The sequence below is a fragment of the Leucoraja erinacea genome, chromosome 2 (genome assembly GCF_028641065.1).
Source record: "Leucoraja erinacea ecotype New England chromosome 2, Leri_hhj_1, whole genome shotgun sequence".
NCBI classification, from domain to species: domain Eukaryota; kingdom Metazoa; phylum Chordata; class Chondrichthyes; order Rajiformes; family Rajidae; genus Leucoraja; species Leucoraja erinaceus.
The window spans coordinates 2,854,532-2,871,405 of record NC_073378.1 but is presented as its reverse complement, the minus strand read 5'-3'; the positions used below and the strand labels follow the sequence as shown (position 1 = coordinate 2,871,405).

General features: G+C 44.5%; 1 protein-coding gene across 1 annotated transcript in view; it reads right to left on the bottom strand.

Annotated features, from left to right (window-relative positions):
- LOC129706504 (catenin delta-2-like) overlaps window positions 1-16,874 on the bottom strand; it is a 1,547,539-nt gene that overhangs the window by 75,762 nt on the left and 1,454,903 nt on the right. The window contains exon 18 of the mRNA XM_055650854.1: window positions 4,365-4,538. Within this exon, the coding sequence (XP_055506829.1) occupies window positions 4,365-4,538 (174 nt within the window). The remainder of the gene's footprint in view (window positions 1-4,364; window positions 4,539-16,874) is intronic.

The window sequence follows — 16,874 nt, the reverse complement described above, 5'->3', positions numbered from 1 at the left end:
ATGTCCACGAGTACAAAAATAGCCCCGAGTACCCACGGCTGGCATAACGAGCCGCTACGATATATCCACGGACTCCTACGGCCTAGTCACGAACATTCTGCGAGTTTGAAAACTCGGGAGAATTCATGAATAGCTCGGGAAAGTGGGATAGGCCCTTAATGGTGTCAGGGGTTATGGGGAGAAGGCAGGAGAGTGGGGTTGAGATGGAAAGATATGATCAGCCATGACTGAATGGCAGAGTAGACTTGGAATAGCCTAATTCTGCTCCTATCACTTATGAGCATGAGATCTCTGACCCATGACCACCTAGGGTAGAGAGGGAATATTCAGGACAGTATCGAGAACCTCCAAGCACAGGGCGAACACACAGGCTTTGGTGGAAGAAATGGACCACCTCACAAATGACCCTCCTGCCCCATGGGTGTAAGTGCCTGGGGTTCCTATAATGGCATCAATAACCACCACGCATTGATGGGTTTAGAGGGATATGTCACTAGGATAGGTTAAGGTTTTGAGGGCTATGGCCAAACATAGGGAGGTGGGACTAGTGTGGATCATGTCATAAGTCATAAGTGATAGGAGCAGAATTAGGCCATTCCGTCCATCAAGTCTGCTGTGCCATTCAATCATGGCTGATCGTATCTCTCTCCCCTAACCCCATTCTCCTGCCTTTTCCCCCATAACCCCTGACATGGGGCATGTTGGGCAGCGTGGGGCAGTTGGGCTGAAGGGCCTGTTTTCACGCCATGACTATGACCACTGAACCCGTAAAAGCAGAACAGAAATAAGCCATCCTTATCCCATGGATGAATGAAGAATGAAGTACAATATTTTGGAAGATTTTAATGTATCACGCTGATATCGGACCAGCCACATCCCTCTACAATTTCACATATCAATTGTAAATTTCTGTGTACACATGTCAAGTGAAAATTGCCCATTTAAACTTCTCATGTTGGAAGTATATTCTTTGAAAACTGCTGATGTTGTGACATCTCATGTTCATATGGTTAGTTTCTACAAGGAAGAATTAAGAGCAAGTGAATCTTGTATGGCAGATAAAATTATTGAGCACAATGCATTGTATTGCTTCTTTCAAAAGACAGTGATTCTAAAACATTATACATTGTCATTGCATTGGGTAGTAAAAGGTAAATGTGTTTTTTTCCCCAAGCAATGCTCTTACACTGAAGCGGTTGGAATGGATTCAGGCTACTCAACGTAATCAGGAATTTTTAAAGTGCTCTCTGTGCAAGAATTTGCCGGTGTTTTTCTGTAAACAGCTAAACCTTAAGAAAGCCATTTGAAGGGAGCCTCAGTGAATATATGTACAACCAATACAGCACATATACAGGCCCTTCAGCCCACTATGTCCATGCTAACCATCAATAGCATTAACCAGAATATGGTTCATAGCCTACTATGCCTTGGCATGTGAGCCTACAACAACACTGAGTCTATTAAACTATGTTTTTGGCAGAGTTACAATTTAACACCGTTGGATCTCTCTAACTGATAATTATTTCCCATGCAGTTTTGTCGGAAGCATTGACCCTAATGCCCCTTCAATCTAGACTCCAGCTGGAAATCTTTGGTAGTATGGGCAATTCTGCAGTGCTTTAGTTGATGCAAGGATCTTATTGATATCTTCAGAACTTGGATTCATCAATCATCAGGCAATTGTAGCATTTGTGGCATTTTGAGGAAATATGCTTCATTTTGTCAAAAATTATGAAGTGTTTTGAAGGTCTCCAACCAATCACCCCTAAATAACATATTCTGGTAAATACAATTTGGCCACAGCCAGACACAAAAACAGTTTTTATCCACGAGTAGTTGCTCTACTCAACAGCCAAAAATCTGTAGCCTCCCTTTGATCTGGTATTTTATTGGTTCACATGCTTGATCAATGGTGTTTTATCATTAATGTTTTATTATTATTAATGTTTAGTGTTTTCTGAGTCATTTGTAACTGTCACTGTGTGTCATGTTGTTATTTGTGGGCGGAGCACCAAGGCAAATTCCTTGTATGTGAATACTTGGCCAATAAACTTACTTACTTACTTAATCTCAATAACAATGACAATAAAGTAAAAAGTGAATCATGATTGAGAAGCATCACAAATTCTACTGAGACTAAAGATGTTGCCAATGCAGAAAGTTGTGGTGTAGCTGTAGCAACATGTATTCATCTAGAATCATGGCACAGTAGATGCTGCTTTGTAATTGAAGGTGTCCATTCTCCCAGTGACCGCATGGGTTTTCTCCGGGTGCTCTGGTTACCTCCCATACGTACAGGTTTGTAGGATAATCTAATTTAAATTTTATATTGTCCCTAATGTGTGTAGGATAGTGTTAAGGTGCGGGGATTGCGGGTCGGTGCAGATCGGTGGGCTGTAGGGCCTTCATCTCTACACTAAACTAAACACAGAGTGCTGGAGTCGTTCAGCGGGTTAGGCAGCAGTTCAGGAGAACATGGATTGATCACGTTTCCGGTTGGGATCCTTCTTCTAGCTGATAGTGGGGAGGGGGGGTGAAGAAAACTGGCAGGGTGGAGGGGTAGGACAAAGTCTGGAAGGCCATAGATCCACATAAGCCAGGAGGGTTCTTCGTTAGGCAGATGGTTGTTATTTAGGATTATTAACACGGAAAAATGGCACACGGGAACTTGACAAAATGCATCATTGTTAGGATATTAGTTACAAGAGTTACAAGGTTTGCAACAGAGATAGTTTAGAGATTTGTAAAGGCTAGCTAGGATCAAGAAAGTCAAAAGGATAGCTGCTAAAGATTGGTGGAAGAAAGAAGATACACATGGCCAACTTTGCGGATCTCGGAGCGCTGTGGGGCTGGAGAAGCTTCCAGGCAAAGGAGCAATCGGAAAACACCAGGCTGGAAATTCTCAAGACAGGAAAACGCAGCTGTTGCTGCTCCTCAGGTGGTCCCCTGGGCTCCAGGATGATATGCTCTGGTTCCAGTTCTGTGAGTTCTGAGTTGGCTGAATAGTGCCATGTGGGATTCATAGACTTTGCCAGAGGTGGAGCAGATGGTGTTTGACAGGCAGGTGGCTGGCTAGCTTGGGGTACTGTTTATAAATGGCCCTACATGTTCTCTCACTGCTCATACTGAGTAACTTCCTGGATTTTGAGCCGGTCAAAATGTTACATTCCTTTCAAGGAGAGTTTTAGAATTTTCTCAAAGTGTTTCTCTGTCCTCCTGGAAATCTCCTGTCACGACTGCGTTCGTAGAAAAGTGCTCATTTACGATACGTTACGATAGAACGTTATTTATCCCAGGAAGGAAATTGAGGTGCCTGCTGCCAAGCATGTGGATAACTTGGCCTACCCAATCAATCTGGTCCTCAATGGAGATGTTGGCCTTCAGAGAGACTCTGATGTTGCTTAGTACATCTTGCATTTGGATTTGGAATATTTTGCAGAGACTGCATAAGTTCATATGTTCCAGCAGCAGAATTAGTCCATTTGTCCCAGAGAGTTGTGAATTTGTGGAATTCCCTGCCACAGAGGGCAGAGTTCACATAGAAACATAGAAAATAGGTGCAGGAGCCAGCACCGCCATTCATCACAGAGTTGACGTGGAAAAGCTTTTCCCACTGAGAGTAGGGAAGATTCAAACAAGGGGACATGACATGAGAATTAAGGGACTGAAGTTTAGGGGTAACATGAGGGGGAACGTCTTTACTCAGAGAGTGGTAGCTGTGTGGAATGAGCTTCCAGTGAAGGTGGTGGAGGCAGGTTCGTTTTTATCATTTAAAAATAAATTGGATAGTTATATGGATGGGAAGGGAATGGAGGGTTATGGTCTGAGCGCAGGTATATGGGACTAGGGGAGATTATGTGTTCAGCAAGGACTAGAAGGGTTGAGATGGCCTGTTTCCGTGCTGTAATTGTTATATGGTTATAAGGTTATTGTGATCATGGCTGATCGTCCCCAATCAACAACCTGTGCCTGCCTTCTCCCCATATCCCTTGATTCCACTAGCCCCTAACTCTCTCTTCAATCCATCCAGTGACTGTCCAGAGTGTCCATCTAGAGTTAAATAGAGCTCTAGGAGTATTGCAGTTGAACAAAGGGACATATTGCAAGTTGTTTATGTCGGTGGGGTGATTTTTTTAAAATTATGGAGATGACAAGGTTTCCCTTTGGTCCAGTATCCCTCCAGAGGCAAGGCGGAACATTGCAGTCAGGAGGTTGTGAAGGGGCTGGTGAAATAGGGAGACCTTCATTGAACTCCGTCTGCACTGGATTATGTACACAGGGGAACATTCAGTTGGCCTACACAGAATCATTCGGTAGGCTTAGAGAAGATGTATACCATCCAAGCACAGACTTCATGGACCTACCTTCCAGCTCCCTGCTGCCAGGTTCTGTAAGGCTCCTGCTGCTCCTTCAAGAGTATCTGGATTTGAGCATTCTGACAAAAGTGTGAGGTAGGGTTTGACTATAGAGGGATGCCACAGGAGCTGGATACCCTTTGGTGGGTCTGCCGCTTCCGGGAGAGGTCCAACACCATCCCACTAGGAAAGGGGGGGAAAAATCAATGTAAGCAAGCAAATATCAAAAAAATGGCAACATCATTAACTTTTTCTCTTCTGCCAAGGAGCAGACATTTGAATTAAGGTTTCTCAGCTGTTAATAACATGACAAATAAATTGATTCTGATTCTGATTCTGAGAACAAGACAGGACTTGCAGGCCCTTTGGCCCATAAACGCCCATACTAAACATGATGCAAGTTGCACTGATCTTCTTTGCCTGCATGTGATGTCCCTATCTAAAAGCCACTTAAACACCATTATTGTATCTGCATCCACTAGCATCCCTGGCAGCGTGTTCCAGGCACTATCCCACTCTGTGTAAAACACTGGCCACACATATCTCCTTTAATCCCGCAACCACACGTTGGAGGAACAGACCCAACGGGTCAGCACTGGGTCTAGTCTCCTTTAAACTTTGCCTCTCTCACTTTAAAGCTGTGCCCTTTGGTTTTTAGCATCTCCACCCTGGGAAGTAGGTTCTGATTGTCTATGCTTCTCATAATTTTATACACTTCCATAACAAGCAGTACTACCCAACTTTGACTAATTGGTTCAAGGGTAAAAGCAAGACCTGGGCGCAGGATGTCTGCCTATACTCTGCTAAAACATGACGTTGTGCACACAAAGACACAACAAGGTCGGTAATCACTCATATTTCTTGAAATGTTCACATAATTTTTGTAGAGATTTCGCAATTCCACATCAATGTAAGATAGGTAAGGACTCTCTAAGGAGCCTCAGAATGCACAATAATCCAGACACATAGTCAGAACCAATAAAAGCACCAAAGATGTCATGGTTTTCACAAGCAAAGGGCAGCATATTGGTGCAGTGGTAGTTGCTGCCTTACAGTGCGCTAGATCTGGGTTTGATCCTGACTGCGGGCGGGTGTTGTCTGTAGGTTTCACGTTCTTCCTGGAGCCACATGGGTTTTCTCTGGTTTTCACCCACACTCCAAATCCACACAACTCTAAGAAATATTTACTTTAAAACTTAGTGCTGACAGTCGATAATGGATTTTACATATGAAAAGATTTCAGCCAAAGCATCTGAAGTGAGGATCTGCTGATTTTATGAGCTCAAGACTCTTGATTCCAGACCTTTGCAAGCAATGGTGAAAACATGAAAATCTGGGAGGGGGAAAAACACAAAATTGGATGTGTACGCAGATCCTGGAGGGTTCTGAGGCTGAAGAAACATACATTGAAAGAGAGGGGTGATGTTGCATGGGGATCTGAGAGCATGGATGAGAATTTTATAATTTTTTTTGTTTAGTTTAGAGATACAGCCCGGAAACAGGCCCTTTGGCCCACTGAGTCTGCGCCGACCTGCGATCCCCACACATTAACACTATCCTACACACACTAGGGACAATTTACATTTATACCAATTAACCTACAAATCTGTACGTCTTTGGAGTGTGGAAGGAAACCGAAGACGTCGGAGAAAACCCACACAGGTCACGGGGAGAAAGTACAAACTCCGTACAGACAGCGCCCGTGGTCGGGATCGAAGCCGCATCTCTGGCGCTGTAAGCGCTATAAGGCAGTAACTCTACCACTGCGCCACCGTGCCGCCCAAATTGAGGCTCTACTGAACTGAAAGTCAACATAAGGGGTGTGTCAGAAAAACAAAGAAAGTAGGGGTGGGTTTGATGCATGTCAACAGAGACTTGGATGAACTCCAGTTTATTGAGGTGTCCGTCAACCAGGAGGATATTGCAATAGTCACAGGCAATTAAAATACAACTCCTTATGGAAGGACATCTCAAACCTACACGTTGTTACTCCAAAGATAGACACAGAATGCGGGACAGGCAGCGGGACAGGCAGCATCTCTGGAGAGAAGGAATGGGTGACGTTCTTCCCGTAACCACAAGGGTTTTCTCTGGTTTTCCCCCACATTCCAAAGGCGTACAGGTTTGCAGGTTAATTGGCTTTGTAAATTGCTCCTAGTGTGTTAGATAGAACTAGTGTACGGATGATCATTAGTTGGCACTGACTCGGTGGTCAAAGGGCCTGTTTCCATGCTGTATCTCTAAAGTCTAAAAGTCAAAGCACAAAGTGCTGGTGGAACTCAGCTGGTCAAGCAACATATGTGGAGGGAATGGACGGGAGATATTTTGGTTTGGGACACTTGGTTGAGTTTTGCTCAAGATTCCAGCATCTGTAGACCTGAAACATCATCATTTGTGTTCTCCAGACATGCTGCCTGACCCAGTCAAGTGCTCCAGCACTTCATGTCCTTTACAGAAATTTCTTGCCTCTTGATGGTTTTCTAATTCCTTAGTCAACTCCTAAGGTTTTCTAACTCCTTAGTGCAACTCCTTGCACCCAGTCAGAACAAAAACAAAAAAAGCCACTCCTGCTCTACTTCAAACCAAAAAAACTGTATTCAGATGATTACATTAAGTAACATCAGCGTTTCAGTTTAGTTTAGAGATACAGCAATGAAAACAGGCCCTTCGGCCCATTGGGTGGCATTGACCAACGATCACTTATTCACACTAGTTCTATGCTATCCCACTTTCCTACACACACTAAGGGCAATTTATGGAGGCAAATCAACCTACAAACGTCTTTGGGATGCGGGAGGAAACGGGAGCACCCGGAGGAAACCCACGTGGTCACGGAGAACGTGCAAACTTGGCATTCAAGGCCAGAATGAACCCTGGTCTCTGGTGCTGTGAGGCAGTATCTCCACCAGTTGCACCACTGTGCTGCCCTAAGGCATTGCTCAGGATTGGCAAGCTCATATCCCTACTGCCATCACCATTATTGCAGGGCATTGTATATACATATCCATTATGTTCGGTGGGAATGAAAATGGGGAACATTAGATCAGGAGCATGTCATTCACTGAACTTCCGTTTAGTTTAGTTCGGAGATACAGCACCAAAACAAGCCCTTCGGCCCCCCCGAGTCGGCACAGACCAGCGATCCCCGCGCATTAACACCATCACACACACACACTAGGGACAATTTACACTTATACCAAGTCAATTAACCTACAAACCTGCACGGCTTTGGAATGTAGGGGGAAACCGAAGATCTCGGAGGAAACCCATGCAATCACGGGGAGAACGTGCAAACTCCGTACAGCCAGCAGCCGTAGTCAGGATTAAACCCGGGTCTCCGGCGCTGCAAGTGCTGTAAGGCAGCAACTCTACCCCTGTGCCACCGTGCCACATCTGCCATTTAGTCAGTTCATGGCTGATCTATAGCTCAAATCTACACATCTGCCCTGGTTTCTCATTCATACTCACTTGCCTAAGAAAAAAATATCAGTCTCAGTTTTGGTATTTTCAATTGAGTTGGCAGCACCAGTTTTCTGGGGTGAAGAGTTCTAGTTTCCACAGACTTCAGAGTGAGTATGTACTTTCTGATATCACTGCTGTGCAGCCTACTTTTAGATGGCTGCATCCTTGTTCCAAACAGCGCGGAGGGATGTAAAACGTGCAGCTGAATTGATATGGCTTAGTTAAAATCACCTCCACTGAGCAAGATAGCTTGCTCATCACCAGCCTTCCCACAGTGTGCATTGTACACATGTCTGTGAAGCAGACAGTATTGCATTAATGACTGGCTCGTCTGTGAGTTATGTTGTTAGCTGTCTTCGTAGAAACAACATGAGCACGCTTTTAAAGAAACACCAAATCTCTTTCACATGTCAAGATTTTTTCAATGCAATGGAGAATTACATGGAGTAATATTTTCACTGATGAATTTGTCTGCACAGCCCATTCTTGTGCATCTTTATCTTCATGTCCGCGCGGACAATAGATGATGTATTAAAAAGAGGCTCTATTCTGATACAGAGGAATAAGAATAGCACAGCAATACAAAGCAGCCTGGTTTATGTAGATGTTTGTGATCCCTTATAAACCTTTACATGAGAATTGCTACATCCTCACTAATAGCCCTGTCCCACGGTACGAGTTCATTCCAAGAGCTCTCCTGAGTTAAAAAAAAATCAAACTCGTGGTAAGCACAGAGAATGAACATAGCGGGTACGTCGGAGCTCGGGGACGTCTCTTAGCGGCTCGTAACGGTAACGGCAGGTACTCGGGAAGACTCGCTAATGGCAGGTAAGCACGGGAAGACTCGTGAAGATTTTTCAACATGTCGAAAAATGTCCACAAGAGCCACGAGTACCAACGAGTGGCCATTACCGTAAATCTCCGAGTTCAAATCAGGGCAAACTCGGGTGAGCTCTTGGAATGAACTCGTACAGTGGGACAGGGGTTTAAGCTTTGCTTCACTTATCAGGTTTGGAGCTGGGGATAAGGTCTCTCACAGTTTAAGTGGGACTGAGAAAGGCAAGGTCACTGCTTTAATCATTGCTGGATCAAAATCAAAGACAGATGCATTCACATAGCACTTTTCATCTTTGCACAGTGTTTACAAGTATTTTGCAGCCAAATAAGTATTTTAGAAATGCATTTAATTACTTGAATTCAAACTCTACAGCTGCCAGAGTGGGATTTGAACTCAATGTCTTCAGCTCAATAGTGCAGACCTCTGGGTACAAACCCAATAAATTAATAGCTATGTACCAATGGTATAGATAGAGTGCCTTGCCAAACCACTTTAGTGGACAGTTAGGAGTGGATGGGGTAGATTTGGAACGGAAGTTGCATGCATTCAGAATGCAGGTGCTCTGTAAAGCAATTAGCTTCTCCAATATAGTGGAGAGCACTGTAATCATTGATTGCAGCACTCTCACATAGAAGAAATGCAAGCGAATCACTGATGCACTTTAAAAGACAGTTTAGGTTCCCGGATGATGAGAAGGGATGAAAGGATAAGAGTTACCTTCTTCCCTGCGTTGTATGGCAAAGAGTCGCACCCTGGGCAGAGGTTGGGCAAGGCAGAAGTGTACACACACCCAGAAGCCTGACCTTCCCCTTACCTGCTGCTCCCTCCCACTGCTACACTGACCTACTGTAACATTGAAATCGCATTGCTCCGAGTTCAAAATCATTGTATGACACAAAATAATTCCTGGGGCAGATGATCTAAATAGTGTTAATGAACCAGATGGGTTTTTAAGATAATCCTCTGTTGGCACATGCACTACCAAAATGAACCGGCTGAAGAATGTTGATGGGTCAAGGACCTGAAATCTTAACGATGCTCCCCTCTCCACAGATGGATGCTGCCTGGTCTGCTGAGTATTTCCAGCGTTTTCTCTATTTATTTCAGGGATTGTTTCTTCCCCCATTGTCCAGCAGGGTTTTCTCCACCCCAGCAGAGTGCATGGCTGCCAGCCATAGTGTGGATTGGGGCAGAAGGTGCCTTGGCACAACGCTGTTGCCGGTCGAAGTGCAGGTGAGACACAAAATGCTGGAGTAACTCAGTGGGACAGGCAGCATCTCTGGAGCGAAGGAATGGGTGACGTTTCGGGTCGAGACCCTTCTTCGGTCTGCAGGTGAGGGTGGGCTTTTTTCCCTCTTGATAATTAACTCTTCAATTGTGTGCCGAATGCACAACAGATAAACAAGACAAAGCGAGGATAAATGGGAAACAGAAACGTAGACAATAGGTGCAGGAGTAGGCCATTCGGCCCTTCGAGCCTGCACCCCCATTCAATATGATCATGGCTGATCATCCTGTACCTGCCTTCTCTCCATACCCCCTGATCCCTTTAGCCACAAGGGCCACATCTAACTCCCTCTTCAATATAGCCAATGAACTGGCCTCAACTACCCTCTGTGGCAGAGAGTTCCAGAGATTCACCACTCTCTGTGTGAAAAAAGTTCTTCTCATCTCGGTTTTAAAGGATTTCCCCCTTATCCTTAAACTGTGACCCCTTGTCCTGGACTTCCCCAACATCGAGAACAATCTTCCTGCATCTAGCCTGTCCAACCCCTTAAGACTTTTGTAAGTTTCTAAATAAGATCCCCCCTCAATCTTCTAAATCATTTAAACACAAAATAATTCCTCAGATGATCTTAGTGTTAATTTGGGGATAATCCTCTGTGGGGGGTGCACTACCAAAATGAACCGGGGAAGAATGGGGGGTCAAGGACCTGGGGGGGGGATGCTGGGGGTCTGCTGAGTATTTCCAGCGTTTTCTCTATTTATTTCAGGGATTGTTTCTTCCCCCATTGTCCAGCAGGGTTTTCTCCACCCCAGCAGAGTGCATGGCTGCCAGCCATAGTGTGGATTGGGGCAGAAGGTGCCTTGGCACAAACGTAATCTCCAGGTGACAACTCTCCTGTAACTCAGTGGGACAGCAGCAGGGTGTGAAGTGCCGCATGTACCTGCAGGGTTCTTCACATCTGCCGTGATGGGACGAAAAGCAATTAATACAAGCGATAGGCGTGTGCGCGTGAAGGTTCGCCACCTAGATACTGGGTTGAGTTTAAGAGCCACTGTTGCCCTATGTCACACGTGAAGAGATGGCTGACGTTCTCTTGTTCCGTAAATTGCCCCGACCTTTATCTGAAATTTTCAATCACCCTTCCGAAATTTTGTTTAAATGTGCAATTTAACCATCTGGGGGAATATAAAACGGATCTTCATGGGGCATGAAATTAAATTTCCCATCGGGCCGCGCGATAAGCGAATCAGTTTAAAATCTGAAGTATTTGTGAATTATTTTTTGCAAGTTCACCTGAATAATGATTCCCAGGGCATCTTCTTTAATAGCTGCTGCAGTCTGCCTCAGTGCTGTAGACTTTGTGTTTCATATACATCCCTGTGGTGGGTCCTGAACTATAGATGTGAACACCAGTTCTGAGCTCAACCATTCAAGCATGAAATTAAAGGTGTGCTTAGAAATTCCTCAACATCACCTGCTTATTTAAAACACGACTGAAGCACGCTAAAATCCATCTCCAGCTTGTGTCATATCACTCGGAAATCCCCACTGGATGTTTCGTGTTGTCGATCAAACTCACGACTCTGATGAGATTTCAACGCCAAGTTTACATGTTCATAAGTTCTAGAAGCAGAATTGGGCTATTCGGCCCAACTACTGCGCCATTCAATTATCTTTCCCTCTCAACTTCATTCTCCTACATTCTCTTCATAACCCCAGACACACGTACTAATCAAGAATCTGTCAATATCCGCCTTGAAAATATCCATTGGCTAGCCCTCCACTGCTTTCTGTGGCAATGAATTCCACAGATTCACCACCCTCTGACTAAAGAAATTCCTCCTCATCTCCTTTCTAAAGGCACATCCTTTAGTTATGAGGCTATGGCCTCTGGTCCTAGACTTTCCCACTAGTGGAAACATCCACATTCACTCTATCTAGGCTTTTCAGTATTCAGTAAGTTCCAATGAGGTTCGCCCTCATCCTTCTAAACAGGTGGGTGTATAGAACAAGCTGAAAAAGGAGGTAGTTGAGGCAGGGACTATCCCATCGTTTAAGAAATAGTTAGACAGGTGCATGGATAGGACAGGTTTGGAGGGATATGGACCAAGCGCAGGCTAGTGGGTCTCGTGTAGTTGGGACATTGTTGGCCAGTGTGGACAAGTTGGGCCAAAATGGCCTGTTTCCACACTGTATTAATCTATGACTCTAAAGCAAGTACAGGCCCAGTGCCTTCAAACGCTCATCATATGTTAACTCAATCATAGAAACATAGAAAATAGGTGCAGGAGTAGGCCATTCGGCCCTTCGAGCCTGCACCGCCATTCAATATGATCATGGCTGATCATCCAACTCAGTATCCTGTACCTGCCTTCTCTCCATACCCCCTGATCCCTTTAGCCACAAGGGCCACATCTAACTCCCTCTTAAATATAGCCAATGAACTGGCCTCAACTACTTTCTATGGCAGAGAATTCCAGAGATTCACCACTCTCTGTGTGAAAAAAGATGTTTTTCTCCTCTCGGTCCTAAAAGATTTCCCCCTTATCCTTAAACTGTGACCCCTTGTTCTGGACTTCCCCAACATCGGGAACATCCCCGGGATCATTCCTGTAAACCTTCTCTGGACCCTCCCCAATGCTAGCACATCCTTTCCCAGATATGGGGCCCTAAACTGCTCACAATATTCCAAATGCTGTTCTGACCATTAGCTTGAGGCCTGTGACTATTCTATCGTCTCGAAATAAATGTTAGGTACATGGATAGTAATGTAACCATATATGGATATAAGCAATTACAGCAAGGAAACAGTGTATCTCGGACATTGTTGGCCATGCCGGACAAGTTGGGCCAAATTGGCCTGTTAGTCCCACCTGTATTAATCATGATTCTAAAGCAAGTCCAGGCCCAGTGCCTTCAAACGCTCCATATGCCTATCCATCATAGAAAAATGATAAAATATGAACCTGTAGGCCATTCGGCCCCTCGACCTGGGAGCTCATTCAATATGATCATGGCCACCACTCAGTATCTGCGTACCTGAAGTTCCTCCATACCCCCTGATCCCCTTTACCCCAAAACTTCTGTCCCTTAATTCTGAAGTCATGTCCTCTTGTTTGAATCTTCCCTATTCTCAAAGGGAAAAGCTTGCCCACATCAAATCTGTCACCACTCTCTCTGTGATTTTAAAGACCTCTCTCATCTCGGTCCTAAAAGATTTCCTGCTTATCCTTAAATAAAGACCCCTTGTTCTGGACTTATCTCTGTAAACATTTTGAAACCCCCGGCAATCATTCTAGTAAATCTCCTCTGTACCCTCCCCTATGCTAGCACATCCTTTCCTCATATATGGGGACCAAAAACTGTACACAATACTCCAGATTTGTTCTCACCAATGCCTTATAATGCAATTTTTTGTATTACTATCCCAGCTTCTATAAAGGTTAGATATTCATGTCACACAGTGTCACACAGTAACTTGGTGCATGTTGTTGTGGGATTAGCCACTGCTGAGCAAATGTTTCCTCCCATAACCTATGGCCTACTGGTCCCCACGCATCATTGGCCTGCTACAGGGGTGGGGCCTCAGTCGCTCAGAAGCAACAGAATGGCCTGTTATTAAAACACATGCTACAAGGCAAAGGTCCAAAAGGATATCACCCACCCTTTGATGGGCCAAATGGCCTCATTCTACTCCGATTCATTATGATTCCAGTTCAGCTCTCGGCCCTCCAGCTTCCTATTTTCCCCGTTTGTCCTTTTTTTTCCTAAACTTGGCTCTCACTCTCCTGCCTCTGTCAGGAGTTGTTGTTTTCATCTGACTTTCACTGCTTCCTATGCTGTCACCCTCATCATTGCCAATGCACCACTGTGTTGGTAGATGCGTGGGAAGCAGGGGACTTGGGCAACCCAATTTGGCTGCTAGTGTTTGCCATTTGTGCAAAGAATGCATGGAGAGATGAGCAGTAATATCCAGAAGCTTCAAAAGCTAATCGATAAATCCACCTGTTTAAGTTGAGGCAGGTTCAATAACAACATTTAACAGGCACTTAGAGACAGGTTGTTGTTGTTGTTCGTCCTTCGTAGCCGAAGAAGACCATGGCTTCAGTGTTTTTGTTTGTGTGTCGGGAGGTGATTGGTGAGACTGATCCGGCCCCTAAGGCTCGCCCGCATATGGGACATAGTTGGGTGGGCGCTGCAGTAGAAGTTGAAGGTACACAAAAATACTGGAGAAACTCAGCAGGTGCAGCAGCATCTATGGAGCGAAGGAGGTAGGCAACGTTTCGGGCCGAAACCTTTCTTCAAAACTTCAGTCTGAACAAGGGTTTTGGCCCGAAACGTTACCTATTTCCTTCGCTCCATAGATGCTGCTGCACCCGCTGAGTTTCTCCAGCATTTTTGTGTACCTTCGATTTTCCAGCATCCGCAGTTCCTACTTAAACGCAGTAGAAGTTGGAGTGGCTCGAGCCTTGCGCGCGGCGTGTTTCCTCTAAGCTTCTGCAGTGCGCTTCTCAGCTGCACGCCCGCGCTCCAGTGGTGATCTTGTTTCACCAAGTTGGGCAATCCAGAGCAAGCGATTCCCAAGTATTGATATTGATGTTAAGGTCTTTAACTTAGATAGGTACACGGAGAGGAAAGGTAGTGATATGGACCAGATGGGAATAGCTTGGAAGGGGATTCTTGGTCAGTGTGTACAGGTTGGGCCAAAGGGCCTGTTTCCGTGCGGTTACGATACTAACCATAATACTGTATAGTACACATATTATGGTAATTTGCTTTATGAGAATACGACCATGAGGATATATAATGTAATGCAGTGTTGTTGTTTTCCGCCTTTCACTAGTGTTGAAATCTTCGGCAGCTTGACTGATGGAAAAACATAATTATTGTATGGAAGTCGACATGGAGAGCAAGGAAATCAAAGAGCGCCTGAAATTGTCAAGCAATATTTCAAATTCTCAGAGTGTCTCTAGTGCTTTGTAACTGATAGGTGATGTTGACATATTGTTTGTGTCAGTTGTAGGCACATTCTGTGAAGTAAAGGCCTATAAACAGTAACGGAATGAACAAACAGTTGATATGTTCTTGCTAGGTTTGGTTGAGGAAATAATATAAGTAAATCTCCATGACTTTTCAACTATTTTTTCGCTTGTGTCCACTGGGAGCTCAATACCACAAACAAAAACACTTTCCATTAGAAATGTGAACAAAGGGAACACAATGGCGACATTAAAATCAGTACAGAAAATATGTTTTAATAGGGGAATAAAATGACATCCATTGCCATTGTCCAAATCCCTACTTGAGCTGAAGTCTACCAATGATCTTAATTACAAATTATGTGCACCGCCACTCAAAGTTGGGTGATATCATCATTAGTATATCCTACTTAATCCAGCTATCATTTTAGAAATACCTTCCATATATTCTGAATTTTTCATGTTTAAGAAGGAACTGCAGATGCTGGAAAATGGAAGGTAGACAAAATAGCTGGAGAAACTCAGCGGGTGCAGCAGCATCTATGGAGAGAAGGAAATAGGCAACGTTTCGGGTCGAGACCCTTCTGAAGAAGAGGGGGTACTGCAGACAGAAATTGACACATTGTCATATTTTCTAAAAAGTATACAAGGGGCCCAGACCTAGGCCAGGATCGACACTGAACTTGCCACTAACACCAGGATACAGTAATATGGCTGTCCAGGCCCACAAAATAGTCACAGGCCGCTTTGAACAATTCCAAAAGGGATTTGTCACACTGCAGGGATACAAAGTAATGTCAGCATACAAGAGGGCTAAAAATGTGAAGGATATCCTGGTCAGTACAAGTCTACACACAGGCTCAGACTGTGGGCAGAGACGGTGTGGAGCCTGCACCCACTTGGTAATAGCCTTCTGACCGAAACATTGCCTATTTCCTTCGCTCCATAGATGCTGTCTCACCCGCTGGGTTTCTCCAGCATTTTCTGTCTACCTCTGAATTTTTCATCGAACCTACAATATATTCGGCTGTGAAATTCATTTATAGTCTTGTTCTGTTCTGTTGAAAACTCCTTTTACTTATCTATCTTAAGGCTATATGTAACTCACCTTGCCCATGCAATAACAACCTAACACTTCCTTGACGGTGCTGTGACTCAGGCTTTGCCGGCAGTAAAATGAAAGCTCGAGATTTGAGACTGATCTGCCCTTTTGGCACAGATTATATTGGACTTGCTCCACTTGGGTCTGGTGTTGTGCGAGCCATCAATGGATTTGATTCCCATGTCCTTTAAGAAGCCCTTCTTTGTTGCTACCTCTGACAACCTGTTTACAGACTTGGCAACACCAGTCAACACCTCTGCTGTGAATACTGATGAATACAATTTTCAATGGTTTGACAACAGCTGCTGTTTCCAGACATCTCTCTCACCTTTGACAAGCCAGATTTCTGCTTCACTATTTTCTCCGTCCTGAATACACCCATTGAACATTCATTCTCCCAACGAATGTTGCAATATGTTTCTCCGTTTTCCATTTTGTCCCAACAACATTTCACAAAGACCGCGTTTGTTTTGTACACCTTTCGTGCCTGTTTGCTGAACCCATGCACAATATGAGCACCGCTTGTTTTTAATTAATTTTCAGAGAATGCGTGTTACATGCAAGGCAAGCGTTCATTGCCCATTCCCAACTCCCCTAACAAAGATGAGTATAAAGTCAAACAGCATAGGAAGCCGGCCCTTCGGCCCAAATAGTCCATGCCAACCAAGATGCCCCATCAAAGATTAGTCCCATTTGCCCGCATTCGGTCTATAAACGTCATATACCTCTTAAACCTTTCCTACACAGATCACAAGCATGTCCGAAATGTTACATCTCGAAGATATGAGATTCGTCCTAGCAGGAAAATCAGAACAATTCTTAAAGATATGGTCTCCTTTCATCGATTTATTACAAGTATAATATGGTGCAACACAACTCGGGAAATGAACCATTTAAGAACTGGGTGAGG